Source organism: Calypte anna, chromosome Z, assembly GCF_003957555.1.
Source record: "Calypte anna isolate BGI_N300 chromosome Z, bCalAnn1_v1.p, whole genome shotgun sequence".
Lineage (NCBI taxonomy): Eukaryota > Metazoa > Chordata > Aves > Apodiformes > Trochilidae > Calypte > Calypte anna.
In genome coordinates this window covers 37,431,413-37,449,009 of record NC_044274.1, presented here as the reverse complement: position 1 = coordinate 37,449,009, position 17,597 = coordinate 37,431,413, and the positions used below count along the sequence as shown (strand labels likewise).

The 17,597-nt window shown below is 38.1% G+C and overlaps 1 protein-coding gene across 1 annotated transcript in view; it reads right to left on the bottom strand.

Annotated features, from left to right (window-relative positions):
- Window positions 1-7,963: 7,963 nt before the first annotated feature.
- PRUNE2 (prune homolog 2 with BCH domain) overlaps window positions 7,964-17,597 on the bottom strand; it is a 134,125-nt gene continuing 124,491 nt past the window's right edge. Inside the window, exons 14-18 of the mRNA XM_030467344.1 lie at window positions 17,273-17,404; window positions 17,025-17,111; window positions 12,341-12,439; window positions 9,772-9,810; window positions 7,964-8,273 (exon numbers count right to left, since the gene is read on the bottom strand). Of these exons, the coding sequence (XP_030323204.1) occupies window positions 8,222-8,273; window positions 9,772-9,810; window positions 12,341-12,439; window positions 17,025-17,111; window positions 17,273-17,404 (409 nt within the window). The 3' untranslated portion in view covers window positions 7,964-8,221. The remainder of the gene's footprint in view (window positions 8,274-9,771; window positions 9,811-12,340; window positions 12,440-17,024; window positions 17,112-17,272; window positions 17,405-17,597) is intronic.

Sequence of the window (17,597 nt, the reverse complement as noted above, 5' to 3'; positions counted from 1 at the left end):
GTGCTAGAGGAGTTGCATGGCTGGAGGAAAGGGACAGTGAATGGAGGAGAAGAATGGCAGATTTCCTGGCACTTGAACTTTTGGCTTAAGTTTTGTCAGGTAATACTGGGACATGCTTCTTGTTAGATGTATATAGCTGTAAAAGATTACACAGCCAACATCATCTTGTACCTGTCATCTATTGCCACTAGCAGCACTATAAGAAAATTGGGGGAGCACTCAAAAATTGCAGATCACTCCAAAAACTTGAAAATCTGTATTTATAGATTTTATATTTCTAATAAAATATTTCTGGCACTATCACAAGCCTTCAACCCTAACATGACAATATTTTAGAGGGTGCGATTTTATTGTTCCAAAGGCTTCAGAGGACAGAAAAGACACACTAAAATCAGGTGTATCTTTAAAAAAACACAACAAACCAACCCACCTACCATGACCTAACTTCAGAGAAATTGTTAAGAAACCTTATTCAGAAGCATTTACATTTCACACCTTCGGTGTCTGATCACTCAAGAGGACTACAGTAGGGGCTAATCCAGAAAACCTTTTAGAAGTCCCTTTCAACCCAAACCATTCCAATTTTTCAAATTAATTTAACATACAGGATTTTCATTTTATCTAGTAAATTCCAAACTACCCTGGTACTCATAACAATATGGAATTATTTTCCCTCACTATATTCATACTTACACATGAAGAATCTTCAATACCTTCATTATACTAGATTTCCTTTATTTTTTCTGTAGATATTCTAACACAGTGTTGAGTGTTAGATGTGAGTGTGTTACAGATGTGAGTACAGCTTTGCCAACAGCACGCTCCTGACTTACCAACTACAGTATAAATGCCATTCTTTGTCCTGCAAAGCTGTAGAAATTTGTAAAAGAACAAATGAGATCAGTATCAAGCTGTATGAAACAAACAAAAAAAATGTGTATGTGTGAACACAGTTCACACTGTAGAACCCTTCTACAGTGGAAGAAGGGTTAAAATAACAGTAGGGATGGATAACAAAGTGCACAGTTTCCAGGATGTACCTTCTGGGACACTGATCCCAGAAGTAAAATCTAGTTTTTATGTCAGGACTATAAGACCTGCACTTTGAGAAGACCAGAGGCTGGCAGTGCAAGACTCTGCCACTCAAAACCAGAAGAGTGGCAAAAAGCCATACAGGATATCACATCACATACAGGATGATATATGTGATAACTTGCTAAGAGGAAAAACATGATAGAAACAAAGAAAAAACAGTAGCCTCAGACTTACAAGGCTGAAAAAATCATGACCCTAAAGCAAAACCTGACAATTGCTACCGACTCCTAAATTGTTCAAGCAACTCAAAATCCTCACACACCAAAACTTGCTGCCTGCAGCAAAGATCAGAAACACAATGAGGACTTGGTATCCAGCAGCTCTTGTCCTTTGTCAAACCAACAACTGCTCCTGGCCAGGCCACCCTGGGAACACAAGTCCTGGTGCTTTTGACCATGTGGGCAACAGTGTGAGTGAGTGAAGGTTGTGAGAGGAGGAGTGTGAGCAGGTGGGGTCAACTCACTCCAGGATTTTCTAAGTAATTATGGCCTCCTTTCACAGTGTCTTGTATTTAGATTGTTGACATTCTCTGATGCAGTAAACAAATCCAGGTCATCAATTTCTGCTTTTGCTTTAAAGCCTAAGATAACAGGAACATAAATCGTGAAAAAGGGGGAACTCAAGAAATTAACATAGTTGGGAAACAAATAGTAATGTTAAATTACTGCATGGCAAAGGATTTTCCTTCCAGCTGGTATTTTATGCCACTGAACTGTGCAGAAAACTTATTAAAACTTATTAGTTAATTAGCTTCCTTAATTAATTAAGAAAACCTGTGCCACTGAAAATTGATGAGAAAAGAAAAACATCTTTTTCTTTCTGCTCCTGAACAGCAAATGATCAGAACATACATGTTAAACTACTTTAACAACTTTTAACAATCTTTTTTCTTGAGAAAAATGTGAAGATGTCACTAATGTTCACAACATGGACCTCTTAGAGCCTGCCAGAGAACCATATTTAGTATACTAAGATTTTCTATTTTGGAAACAAGTCTTACTACTTACCTGCATTTTCAGGCTCTTGTGTAAATAGCTGTGTCCATTGCAACTGTGATCCTAGCTAGAAAAGCCATTGATCATGACTCTGAAAACATCAGTCTATTTACATGAAGACATAAATTGCCATGTGGTGAGGCACACAGAGAGGTAAGGAAGAGAAAATATCTGAACTCTTACTGTGACTGATGGATGCTATAAGGGTGACACACAGCTCTCCCAGACACAGCATTATAGCTGGATGTAAAAGCAGTCATTATAACCCCTGCAATTTAGGGTATAAGTGATCCCATATTATTGTAAATCAGACCAACTGCCAACAAAACATTTAAACTATAATTAAATTATATTAGCGGGACCTGCAGAAAGGTAATTGAAACAATATATTTTAAGATTCCTAAAATATAGTAGCATTTCTTTTTTTTTGACATGGCTGTAACTAAGAAAGCTTCTGATGCCCAGTATAAACTCTTAATATCTAATAAATCTTCAAACCTAACAAAAGTTAAGAAAAACGTTTTCATATATACAATATGGCATATTGTCATAATAGACAATACAGGCTATCCACTGCAATATGTAGTGCCTCACTGGCCAATGCTCCAGGTCAGCTGTCCCGAAGTCAGTCATTTCTTAAGCACCAACAGTAAAAAAGGACCCATTGGACACAGACATAGATTGACACAGGAATGAGCACATGGTGCCAGGTAGGTAAGAGGACTGAACAATCCATCATCTATGACTCCCTTCACTGCAATGAGGTTGTTGACCTGCTCAGGATGGTTTCACAGCAACTCTATTTCTGTTCCTTAGCTTCTGTTTTCTGCCCTCCCATATAAGAATGAGCAAGACTCTCTACATGTCTGATTTTTAAATAACAGTAAAGAGAAATAACAGTACAAATTAGAGAGCAATTTGAAGAGCTCCTCCTCCTTTCTTTCAAGAAAAATATTGCTGGTATCAACAAAGCCAGAACTTGATTACATGGAGCTGGACAGTAATATCATGAGACAGAGAACTGACTCAGTTTCAATTTTTGGAAGGATATATTGAGAATGTAAAGAAAAATATTTATAAGTCTGCAAAGAATTGTGATTTGAAATAGTCAAGTGCACCCAGGGAATAAAAAAGAAAACGTGTAGCTGAAAGAAAATAGGTCCAGTGGTGGGTTGCAGTCCTTTATTTCTGATTCATATGTATATATATGCATACAATGATATTAGATATCCTTGTATTGCTTAATTTATAATTTAAGTCAGCATAGTTCTTTTAACAAACAAACAAAAAAATGCACCTATTAATCTATATTTTATTTGAGCACTCGGATACACAGTAGAAAAAAATCTCTCTATAAAAGATTATACCTGTGCAATTATACATACCATATTCTTCTTTCATCAAACTACTGATTTATTAATGTTGATATGTTATTGTTAGTATAATATAGAGTTGGCATATCATAACATTAAAAAACTTCAAAATATATTAATAAGCAAAGCTAACCACATCTTGAACTTGCAAGCACTTTTCCACCATCACATTGAATCCCCATTTTGTTTTAATGTGACATTTGGCTTTAAAAAATCCCTTACTTCTCAGACTGCCACCATTACCCTGCCCACATCAATTGTATTGATTCATATACAGCTTTGCTGCTTAATAATTTCACACAAAGCCTTTAGAATCAAACTCATCTCCAAGCTGACATCCCATACCCTAAGACCACGAAGAAGTTGTATATCCCACTTAGGTCTCAAACAGCACATAAAGATTTGTGTTGAACCTCTGCTTTGTAGTGGATTTGTCCTTTAGGAATCACTTCTCCCACCTACAGCATAACACGAATCACCTGACTCATTCTAGGTGGCTTAAACTACAGTTCTACAGAAGATGTGACTTCATGCTACTAAATGCTTTTAATAGTTTAGATCTAGGTGAGGCTTAATTAGCATCTAGAAGTTAATACAATACAAATATTAATATGTACATAAAACTTTATCCCCAATATACTGACAGCACTTTCATAAGGCAGACACAAGCCAAGATTTAGATATCTGAGAAATGGTGGAAACTACCAGATCCTAATTTAGGGCAAGGTTACAGAGCAGCAGCAAGATGAGTCAGCAAGATGAGGCCCTTCCCCTGTCAAAATCATCAGGAACTGACAGAAAGATGTGATACAGCAGGCTAGCCAGCATGACAGAGATGTGAAGCACCTCCTCTCAGTACAAAGCAAGGACTCCAGAGGTGTAGATGCTTATCTGCAGCTGGCAGATAAGAAAGCATTTGGTTAATGCCTTTCTGACTATACTGTCAGTTTTCATTGCAGTAGCTGAACAACTGCACACAGAATTCTGGATGCTTGCTTCCCTGCCTGCACACTCCCTTGCACAGACAGGGTACGAATTGACAGAGGTGGAAATGTGCAAACCACAGAACAAAAATACTGATTTTTTTAAGGTGAAGTGCAAAATACGATTCTCACATTCAAGATCCTACTCAAAAATCAGGGCTCATTTTGTCCTGTTTTTTATTTAAAAAAGAAAAATTTTGCTTGTCTCCTCTTTAATCAATAATTCTGGACTAGAAGCAGGACTGGAGTTAGTGCACATGTAAAAGGTGTAAATTATCTTAAATTGTTATGTCGAAGGGCATATGAGAACATATTGAACATAAGAATAATTTTTCAGAGAGTGAGTTAACACTATTATTTCTGTTAGGACATCCCAAAAGACAGGGGAGTAAGTAGATTTGGAAAGTGAATGCATGAGTTCATTAGGGTCAGATAAATTATTGTCTCTATTCTTGACTCTTGTCTTTTTAAAGCAGACAAACAGAATTCACTTGACAATTGATTTCCACTTTCTTGCAAAAGAACGGTTTGAGAGACTGAGATACTAATTATTTCCAATTAATACGAGGACTTACATTGCAATGCCTTTTGTGCCAGTAGACAGGGCATCAGCAAACAACACATGTTTTGGTTGTTTTTTCTTTCCATGTTTTTCCTGTCCTGTTCTGTAGCACAGCCAGTAAACTGCAATCTAATGCTCATTTTTTAAAACATGAGATACACTTTTCATAATACTTAGGCATCTATTCCTAAGAAATGAGTGTAACTTCCAATTGTAGACTTACACATTTAACCTTCAGTTGTTAGTAGGAAATAGTAAGTACTTGTTTCATATTCATAGCATTAACAGCTTTTACAGCTGCTAGGAGTTAGGATGCCATTGGAAGCCTTGCAACTTAAAAAGAAAATCTGGAAAAACAGATTTAAAAAACAATAGGGAATTGATACTCCAAGGCTTTTAAAATGTATGACAATCAGTAACAGGATCAACTGCTTCTATAAAAATATCTCTAAAATAAAGATACTAGAAGAAATTATTGTAATAAAACTAATTTCACATTAGTCCTGGGGGAACTGTTTGATGACTAGTTATTTTTTTTTAGTATATCAGTCTTTTTTGTGACCAAATAAAAAAGTCATCAGACTGACTTCTCAGACAGCAAGAAACACCCAAATTCAAGAAATTCCTGCATAATTTCTAGAATTATTTTTAAGCAATGAAGTTCCTGCTGCTCTGTGACATAACCAAGTTAATATTTATTGTAACAATAATTATTATGTTCAGCTATGTATAAACATTAAGATGCTGAAGACAAAAATTAAACTAAAATCCTCACTGACTTGTTCATGAGGTACACTGTTGGTAAAATGTTATAATTTTAAAAAGAAACGGCACACACACACAGAAACCAACGCAAGGTGATACAGCATTCCTAATGAAAATTCTTTCTGAAAACAACCAAGCCAACAATCGTGATGTTTCCATAGCAACAGGATTGGCCTTTTTGGTCTTCTTGAGCTGCTGAACGACACAGAAAAATCATAAGCTAAGTAACAATAACAAAAATTGCTTATTGTAGAGCAGGGTCTTGGGTGTCTGGGTGATGCAAATCCAAGCGTAGACTTTTCTTCAAATGCCTGGCAGCGATGTTTTTATTTCAGGGTCATGTCAATGCTATATATTAAAGACAAGAAAAATCAAACACAGAAGAACAACAACAACAAAAAAAGGAAATCAGTGCTATGAAACCCATGGCTAGCTGTTTTCCAGTCCTGAGTTCCTGTGAAGTCTTGAGCATAATTATCTCCCATTTACTTAACTACACTGGTGTCAAACAATTCATACACATTCTGTCTCATTCTGTCTACTATACATAGAAATTATAATATGATCTTAATGAGATCTGCTAAGGTTTTGTTGAAATTAATAACTACATTCCCACAATTCCAATCTGAAATAGACCCTATATGTGCAAGATTCACTTGTGAAATGACACCAAATTGTGTCAAGATTTGGGTACTCCTAAAAATGTTTATAGGATAATTGTTTTGCTGTTTAATGCAAAGCATATGTCACCAAGTACTTTAGAAATATTTCTTAGAATAAGCAGTGGTCATCATAAACATTTCATAAAAATACAATTTTTCTCACGGAATACGTAACCATTTAAGGCACTGTCAATATTTAGGACCAGTCACAGAATACACAGCTCTTCACTGAGAATTTTTTCATGATGATTTTCTTTTTTTAAAGTCAGAAGGAAGTGCAAGAAGTTGAACAAAACAGAACACAAGAGAGCATGACAGTAGACAAAAAGGCTTTGGAATAGGTATGGAAAAAGAAAAAAGAAGCCAACTAAGAGCCAGGCAGACTCCACAGAGGTTTCAGCAGAAAGCATACAGAAGCAAAGTCTGTCTACAATTGTTGTTATTGTGGTGGCATTTGCATGGCAAACCCTATTTCCTGAAGAAATTAGTGATATGACCACAGGAAAATTACTGCCACTTCTGAAGACAGATTAATATTTATGCAGAGAAAATAAATATCAGGAATTAGCACTCAACTATATTTATTTAGGCTAAACCGATATTATCTTCTCATGTTGCTTTTTGCTGTCTAGCTTCTCTCTTGAGAAGGACAAGGAAAGTTATTCATGCTACAAAAAGGCAAAAATCATAAATAATGACTCATATTGACTCATTACAGAATAAGCAGTGTCTGAGAGAAAAAAAGATGCTCAAAGATCATATGTCAGCTGCTCTAGAAATAAGGAATTTAGATTATGGTTCTAACATATGTATCGGGCATAATACTATGGTAGTTTACTAGAGTACAATTTCATTTTTAAAAAGTGACAAGAAAAGCTCAGTTATATTTATGCATCTGCTTGCTACGTGTATTTATTATTTTCCTGCTGATCAATACCCAAGTTAGTGATGGAATCTTTTATTGAGGGGCCAGGTATTTCCTGAACACTATTCCAGTGTGAGACATGCCAGTCAGATGGGTAGGGACGGCCATGTCCCCGGTCACTCCTCCCCTGTGCACATGGGCTGGGAATACACACACTGCTGCAGTGTCTGGCCATAGAATCATAGAAAACAGTCCTCCTGATATGCTATTGTAGCAACAACTGGTAGTGCTCGTGTGGCACAGTGCAGCTACAAACACCCTCAGTGATGCATAGTAAGAGCAATGCAGGGTTTTCTATTTGTGCTCTTTGGTTATGGGACCGAACTGAGGAAGGGGGTGTGCCAGAGGATTGACGCACACTCTGAGGGAACCAGTCCAGCTTTGAACTGAAGAGACATAAAGATACTGGAGATTTAGTCAGGGAAATAACTATGAAAGAAGCTGAGAAGCAGGAAAAAGCAAAGAGAAGGAAGGTAACAAAACCATACCTGGAAATCAAAGACTTTTTAACCTCTGCACGAGAATGGCAAATTTACCACTTCTAACTGGGGATAACGCATGGGACCATCTTCAGTCTAATCATGCTGCATTTTTTTTTATCAGGTTTTCACATAACTTAATCTGAACATTGTGAGGCCAAGAATTCTATTTGTCCCAGCTTGGAAATGGTGAAGGACACTTTAAACACATCTGCACTGCAAGTATAATAAATCCTAACTTCAGTGCTTGCTTTGCTGATATGTTTCAAGTTCCTGAAAACAGCTATAAAAGTATTTAGCTCTCCAGAAAGCTTTATGGAGTCTACCCAGCAGCGCTGATGTAAAAATGTTAAAATGTAATGACAGTATTAGGAATAAATTCTTACTCCTGCTCCACTGAAGTAATTTCTGGGTCATTTGAGAGGCAGCTAGTTCTGGGTATAAGGAAAAAGAGTTAGCAGTAAACATTTCTTCTGTGTTTATTTCTTTATCCTTTAGCTAAGACATCAAATTTGGTGGATGTAATAACTAACTGTAGTGAGCAATTTTGACTCTAGAAACTCAGAAACGTTATTGGTAGGATTGCAGTGACAGCATCTGCAGCACAAATTAATTTGAGTGATAATTTTTAAAGCTATTTCTTTAAGTCGGGGAAAGAAACTGCACTACAGTGACTTCATACATCCAACAGTAACAATAATCAGTGATGTCTCATATGAATATTTAATTCCCCTTTCACTTGCTATGCTTCAGCCTGCACTCTTTTAAATGAAAGGAGTAACAAGAAAGCAGATTTCTTCCATAGAGTTTTCATTGCCTTACATTACACTGCATTTGAAAATTCAGGAATAGAAGAGGTAGAAGTTGCATTTCAAGGTTCTGGAACTCTTTTATTTAACAAAATATACAGGTGGTATTAGCTAGCTACTTTTATGAATTTATTGCTTCTGAGGCAGTCTAAGTGCTAGAAAAAAGCAGTGGCTGCTGTTCCAGGGTATTTTTTTCTACGGCTTTTTAAAAAGCTAACCTCAGGAGAGATGAAGAAAAAAATATACCATAAAAGAAGAAACTGCAATAAAAATACAAAAAAAGAGTAACTGATTACATGAATATCCTAAAGTGCAAAAGTGAAAGAAAAGAGTTAGAAAAGAAACTTCAAAAACTCAAAATCTTTGGTCCCAAAAACCACAGAGAAAATGTCACACTGGACCTGACAGACTGCTCCCTTCTCCAGAATCTTGTGTACCACACATGCGAAAAAAAGTGAACTGAATACTTTCTAAGCTGTGCTTGGTGAGTGAAGGATTGTGTCATTCCAGTTAGGGAATTCTATGGTACTTTATACCATACTGCCTCAGTATGTTTACAGTAATAGAGTTACAAACTTAAAGTATTTTATTATCAGCTGACACTGATATATTAAGTGACCATGGACAATACAACACTATCAAATGCTAACTCATTGACCCATCCAACCAACACTGGAAAGACAGGAGCAAAAAAAACTGAGAATGAGGTACAATAGCTAGGAATAACTTAATAAACTTCAAAAATACTTTTCCAAAAACAACTACCTCATAAGAACTTCATGAATCATCTGACAGTGTGGGTGAACTGTAGAAAATGTTTAATGAAGCATTTTAATGGAATAAAAAGGAGATTTCAGTCCTCCCCATGACTATATGAACAATCACCACAAAATAGCAAAAAATGTTTTTTATAGTGGAAGGGTATGATTATTCCCTACCAAGACCCAATAATATAAAAGCAGGCTGCTTATAGTGAGAGGGGAAGTCAATTCACAAATGTGGCAATTTACGCAGTAGCTGAAATTACGAGCAGATCTCTGTACCAAACACATTATGTACTGCTGCATTCAATCCATTCTTATGAACCAAGTAAATACCAGCATTAAGCAGAAAGCTATCTTACTTAGCTGTTTCTGAAGCTTCCCTCAGTTCTTCATCCAGTCTGCATGCGCAAAAGTTATTTATATAAAGAAACAAAGAAGCAAGCAGAGCATAAGAAAGAAGCAGAGCAATAGCAGAGCAAAGAACCAATACAGTACACGCTTCTAAAAGAGGCACCCAGTACTATGCACTTCCTCTAGAGCTCTTCATTTCAGTGTGATACCACTTATCCTTGTGCTCAACCCACCTTTAATTTGAAACTCCTTATTTAGCTCATCTGGAGACAGAAACATAGAAGCAGCAGGAATCTGAGGCATGCCCAGCAGACAGAGCTGGAAGCATTCAGTTGCTTTCTGGGATGGTGTTAAACTAGCTGCAGCCTGGGCCAAGTCAAGGACGTTTACAGTTGAGTAAGTTTTATTTGCAAGGAAGGCTGATCTCAACAGCTTGAAGGGGAAAGTAAGATTCCACATCATTGCAAATCCTCTCCCACTCAGCTGTTGAGGTCACCTGCAGGTGAAAGGCTGTCACACAGACTCACTCACTCCACTAGGAGCAGCAGCATGGGCTAGAAAGCAAGTTTTACCTCATTCTTCTCTTAATACACTTCTCTTCATCATACCTTACAAGATAAGCGTGGATGAAGGAAGAGAAAAGATGTCAAAGTTCATATGATAAAACAAGTACATTGTGTCCTACTTCAGTGAAAACTACCAACAAACCACTCAACCCAAATCCTGGCTTAACTCTATGTACTTTCTACAGGTGGGATTCCTCGTGATCACAGTGGTATTTCTGTTCTTGCCAGTAAAAGAATTGTGAAAGCTGAATTGTGTTTTGCTACACAAATCTTTCCAAATTTGCAGCAGAAGAGAAGCTATCCACTCCACACTGCTCTTCTGCCTGTAACACAGGAATAACCAAACAAGGGTGCCTTGAATCCACGCACACGCTAAATCTTCTTATCATGGCATCTTGAAAATGCTTCCCATCAGTGGGCACATTTGCCACCTTTCAATTTTATTTCTTCACTAGAATAATGATCTATCATCTGGCTGCTAATGAGATGAAGTAGACAGTTCTCTAAAACTGCTTAAGCTTTAAGTTGTAAATTTCTTTGGTACTGGGACTATGACCATTTCACCTTTGCTATGAGAGGTGAGTGGACTTTCCAAACAGTTTTCAATCTACAGGGAAGAAAAGATGTATGTAAGAAACCAGAATGTTTACAGGAATCAAGAGCAAGGGAAGGAAGGCAGAAGAGATGGATGGAGGGTGAAAGAAAACCAGGGATGTTAAAACTCTTTAGACTTCTCTTTATTGGGTGACCAAAAACCTCTGGGCTCCACATTTTCAGCATCACTCTATCTCAAAAAAAAAAGCTACATCAGCAAATACATTTGAGTAATAGTCCTTGCAATCTCTGATTTCATGACTGTAATTTACTATTTCTACAAGCACCTCTGCAAGAAGTGAGCTTCCCATTTCCTCCCTGGAAGGACTAAAGTATCAGAGCAGTCACCCAAATTTCCTTTAGGAACTGATGCTGCTTTCACAATTAATGTGAGATGGCTATGAAAAAAACTGCCTGGGTTGAAGAAATCTGTGACAGCTACCAAGGAAGTGTTCCTCATACCTAGTCACTGACAAACCACAAGGAAAAGATGATCATCAAAAACTTCCCAGTACAGAATGTTTGACTGTTCAAAACCTATGGCATTGGATAAAAAGAAAAATACAAAAAAGCATTCCTGAACAGCATATCTTTTTAATGACCCACACGAAAACCAGGACTGATTTCCAAGGTTTTCAGTCTTGGTACACCATTTCATTTTTGGTTTGTTTTTTTTTTTTTTCCAGGTCTGAAAAAAAAGCCAGCTGAGGTGAGCAATTCAAATCAACTTCCTTCAATATTTTGGTAGCTTTTATTTAGAAGTATCTACCTTTAAAAAAATCTTTATGCATAAGAAGCAAGAACTGAGATGCTATGCTGCAGGGGTTCTGGGTTACACCATGAAAATCAACAAGACAAGGAAGGATAAACCTCTGGACTGTCAGCAATTTTCTACTGAACAGGCTATCTTTGAATTATTGTTTCAGTTCAAAGCTCTGTATGACTAAAACGTAAGAAGGTTTTAGTTAGATAGTGGTAAAAGCTGGCGAACAATATATCATAGCTGATAACTGCGGAAGGGTTGAGCTTTTCTCCTATTCTCTTTCTTGGTTGCAATTGGCAAGCAAACAGTCTCTTCCAGTTTGGATTATATAATAATAGGCTTAAAAAAGGGACTCTGAGCCTTAAAGTTTTCTTCATTTTACCAGCAGTACCATACGTTCCAGCATGAAATCTTCCTCTTCCTATAAACAGTGCTTCCCCTAGGAATATCTATTATTGCATGTTGTCTTTCAACTATATAGTGTTTTCCTGCTTCTGAGTTTGACCATGGAATTTTTGTGGAATAACATGTAAGCATTTGTAACAATATCAGGAAGGGACTTTCTGTTTCCATTACTGACTCTGAAACACTAGTATTGGATTGTGGAAAGAATTTCCATTAGAACAAGTTGCATGCTCAGTGTGCATCACTTACTTGACAATACTGTCTGGTATGTGCACATATTCCATTGGAATCATCTCACGAAGCTCTGCTAATGTGTTGACATATTGTATCTTACTGCTGAACTTAGAGCTGAAACACAGAAAGAACATATAAATGACTTCCCTCCACAATCTTCTATGATATATAAAATAAAAACAACAAATAAAATCAGAAGGCATATACTTAATGAACTAAATGATTAAGCATTTTGTTACTCATAATTCAATTACAAAGTAATTCAATTCATAATTCAATAATTAAATTCATAATTCAATTACAATCATGGGAACACCTGAATTCTAGTGATGCTGAAATTAAGCCCAGACATTTTGCTGTTCCTTGCTTAGACTGAATTTCACTGCTTTTCATAGAATCATAGAATCATAGAATCGGCTGGGTTGGAAAGGACCTCTGAGATCATCAAGTCCAACCCTTGATCCACTACCACTGCGGTTACTAGACCATGGCACTGAGTGCCATGTCCAGTCTCTTTAAATATCTCCAGGGATGGAGAATCCACCACCTCCCTGGGCAGCCCATTCCAATGCTTGATCACCCTCTCTGTAAAGAAATTCTTTCTAATATCCAACCTAAACCTCCCTTGGCACAACTTGAGACCATGCCCTCTTGTCTTACTGGTAGCTGCCTGGGACAAGAGACCGACCCCCCCCCGGCTCCAATCTCCTTTCAGGGAGTTGTAGAGTGATGAGGTCTCCTGAGCCTCCTCTTCTCCAGACTGAACACCCCCAGCTCCCTCAGCCTTTCCTCACAGGACTTGTGCTGGATCCCTTCACAGCCTCTTTGCTCTTCTCTTGACCCGCTCCAGGACCTCAGTCTCCTTCCTGAACTGAGGGGCCCAGAACTGGACACAGGACTCAATCTGTGGCCTCACCAGGGCTGAGTACAGGGGCAGAATCCCTTCCCTGGACCTGCTGGCCACACTGTTCCTGATACAGTCCAGGATGCCATTGGCCTTCTTGGCCACCTGGGCACACTGCTGGCTCATGTTCAGCTTCCTGTCAATCCAGACTCCCAGGTCCCTTTCTGCCTGGCTGCTCTCAGCCACTCTGTGCCCAGCCTGGAGCTCCCCATGGGGTTGTTGTGGCCAAAGTGCAGGACCCTGGAACCTTGGCCGTGTTGAACCTCATCCCGTTGGAATCAGCCCAATTCTCCAGTCTGCCCAGGTCCCTCTGCAGAGCCTTCCTGGCTTCCAGCTGATCCACACTCCTCCCAACTTAGTGTCATGTGCAAATTTGCTGATGATGGACTCAATCCCCTCAACTAAATCACCAATAAAGATATTAAACAGAATGGGATCCAAGCCCAGTGCTTTTCCCCGCTTCCCCAGGCTAAATTCTCATCTTTTCCCATGCTAAAACAAGCCCAACTTGTTGCTCTGTGTGGCCCAGCACCAAACACCAGTGGAAGGTAGAGAAAGAGCTGATCCATAGGGGGCAGGCTGAGCTTCACTGCTTCCTTCTCCCCTCTTCCTCCCCTATTAATGGCAGAGGTCAGGGAGGGACATGCTGTCTCTGAGCTGTTGCATTTATTTACTGAGAAAAGCCCCTGTAAGGTAACCCTAGGGCTGTCCTGTCTGCAGGAAGCACTGCATTTAGGACATTATAAATTGTAATGTCCATATAATGTCCAATGAAATCAGTTCTACATTTCAAGGTGTATTAAAATTCTGAAAAGAACAAAATCTCCTAAAGCCTACTTACATGTAAAAAGAGATGGAAAGGATTCACTTAATGTGGTCAGAATGAATTAACACCAAGTGATTGTAAGGAATTGGCATTCATATCTGACACTGATTCTCAACAAAACATACAACTAAACCCTCTCATTTGTTTAGGTGAGTATAGATCTGATTGTTTATGTGCATGTCTATTTCTATTGTAGGACCTTATTATGAGGAAATCATTCCTTTGTTAATTTTAGCTATGCTATTTGATCTTTTATTGTGTTTGAAAAATGATCTTTTGAAAAAGGTTAAATTGTTCAGAAACCACTTAAAAATAAGCCTATTCACTTATCTCACATGAATTACTTTATATGTATCAGATTATGAGAAATCTACCTTTCTCGTTTGACTCATAAAGCAATTTTTCAAAGTTAGCACTACTTATATTTAACTAGGTTTTGAACACTAGTTAACAGTGACAAATGCGCCTTGACCGTAAATGTAGGCATAAAAAATAGAGTATATTCTTCCTATTTATTCCTCATTTGGGTGTATGACAAAAAGCCTCTAAGCTTCAACTCCAAGCAGGAGGTTACTGCCCCTCCCCTTACCACAAATGTATTTCCGATAAAGTAATGTGAGACAACAGAAACAGAAATACATGAAGGTAGTGGTAATAATTGTTTAACATCATTAATTTTAATTTGTTTTTGTACTATATTAGCCTCACTAGGCCCACACACTGGTGGAGCAGGCAATGGTCACAATTCAAGATGCATGAAGCAGTCACAGTTGTCCAGTCAAAGCCACGATAACATATAGATAACTCTTAGCATTTTATCCAAACTGTTAATTATAGACTGCATCATCGTTAAAGTAACATGGCAAACTGCAAGACCACCAGAAGCTTCTGAAGACTGGCAGGGGATGGGGAAAGAAAAAAATTTAAGTATCTTTCAAGGGTTAATTTTTCCACTGGAGGGTTCTCCTGGGTCCACTAATTTCACAATAGCAATTGATTTCTGAGTAATTGCTTTATGTGAGACTCTGTGCATGGGCATCCCAAATACATGATTGAAATAGGAAGCCTTTTTTTCTTTCAGACTTTAGAGGAGACATGTTGTCAATAGCGGTAAACTTTCTATTATTTATATATTTCCATCTAATACCAAATATCTTTCATAGACATTTGGTTTATTAGAAATCTAATTCCTACTCAGCTTAGCTAAGATGATCTCTAGTGTGAATATCTGGTCCACAGAGAGTACTGAGGATCTATCTTTGCAAGCACTAATTCTGTAATCCTGTGTATTCAAGCAAGTGTTTAGTTTTAAGATGAGTCCCAGACTCCAATGAATGACCCTGACACTTTTTGTTAGGTAGAACTGACTGTAGCACACCCTCAGTGACTTGACTGTCCCTTGCTATTCAATTCTTTCTGTTTCTTCATTCCTACTGTTTTGCCCCACATCTCAGCTGAAACTGAATTGAAATTATGTCACTCATGTTTAGATATTTCATTGAAATCACCACTTGCCTTAGGACCAACTCACTTCTTACTCTAAAATTTTCACCATGTGTGTCAGCAGTTTGGTGAACAGCTCTGCCCTAGCAAATAGCCACAGCCATCAGCCTTCAATCTAATTACATTTCTCTCTCTCTACACTGTTTTTTACTAAGTTGGGTCTCTTTTTATGCCTCCCAGAGTTTTCAGCTCAGCTTTCTCATATTGCTCTTCAGTCTTCAGTGAGGGTTCAAATAGCTCATGTCATCTTCTACAGTAGTCACTTTGGCCATGTGTCCTGCCCACCTTTTTTCACTTCCCATTCACACTCCGCTTCCTGTACAAGACTTAATTTCCTTCTCTGGAATGGAGAGTTTTATCTGGTCTCTATTGTCCCAAGTTTTCTACTACCAGTTTACTTTTAAAAACCTGTTTAGAGGAAACCTTTTCTCCTGTTTTGCAAGGCAAAACCCCCTGTCACTGCTGCTCAGTATGGTTATTCTATATAAATGAAGAACCCAATGATGATGTGTTACATGTCATTTTAAAAAAAATTTTACTGCCTGCCTTTCCTTTGGGAGAAAATAGGATTCCAACAGAAATATCTCAGACACCAAATGCAACTTAATGAAATCCCATAATCACTGCTGATAATTCCAAATATTATTTCCCTGTTACTCTGATACTTTTAATAGTCACTTTCTATTGGCTATTAAAGACTGAAAGAAACTCATGTGTTTCCCCATCCCCATGTCACCCTGTCAGGACAGAGCACCCTGCCACAGAAACCTCCAGTGTCCTCAACTGCAGCCTGGGGCCAGACCTCTGAGATCTCTCATGTAGTGTATGTTACTGCTTCTGTAGTAAATGCTTTTTCTCTTGCCTGAAGGAACTCTCACACCTGTCAGTCTGCTCTCCCTGATCTCAGGATTTCATCTGCATACTTGCCCATCTTCTTCAATAACTTGCAAGGTTTTTAGGGTCTTTAAGATTTGCCTTTTTTTACAAAGCAAAGCATTATTTTTGGTGGCATAGTTGTTGTTTTTTTAACTGGGACTCTTGTGCACTGAAACTGCTCAGAGTGCTGGCAGTCCTCTTACAGGTCCAGCAACTAATTTTTCTGAAACCCAGAACTGTAACTTAATCCTGCCCTAAGTGACTTTCGTTGGAGTGATTATCATAACATACAGGCCCCTTCTCTGTGTTTTAGCTGGGCTTGGGACAAAGACAATTTTAAAGGATTGAATTCCTGTTTCTGCATACATATCCAAGTTTACAATATCACGTCTGTGAAGTCTGCAACTAGATACTCAAATAAAACACAAGGTTTTTTCCACTCGGTTTAGGAAAGTCAACTTCAACTGTCAAAATCCCAACATGAACTGTAAAGTAAGTGCATTTCAGTGAAAGATTAACAGTCATGTTGATGCTTTAGACTGCTTCTGTGTGTTTAGGGACATAGAAGTTCACTGGTATTCACTACATACCTTATAAAAGGTCGTGTCACAGCCAGAATTGTCCTGATAAACCATGATGGATGAACAATTATAAATGATTTCAAATTCTTCCGTAATCTAAGTAAAAAAAAAAGTGGTTTCTTAAAAAGAAACAACACCCAACCCTCCCTCCCCCACAGGACACACTGAAAACAGTGGACACTGGCATGCAGGGGAGCAATAGAGATGTACAGTGTTTAAACTAACAGGTTTAGATCAGAAAGGAGAACACTACTCACCGTCGATCAATCATCTGGTAACATTTTTTCATCCAACCCAGCCCAGGCATCCTCCTTCTTGGTGTTGCTCCATTCAAATAAACAATCATATAGTCTTCAGCTACCATCAGCTCTAAGGTACTGATTACATAGCTGTAAAAAGTACAGAAGTAAGTGAGCATCATTCCTTTGCGTCATTCAATTAAGGCCCAACTAAATCAGTCTACTGGGCAAATCAAGGCAGACTAAGCAATATATGACAGTGTATTGCTTTAAACAACTTTAAACAACTGCAAACGTTTTGCTCTAGTCGACATTATCTGTATGCTACAACTAGAGAACCACA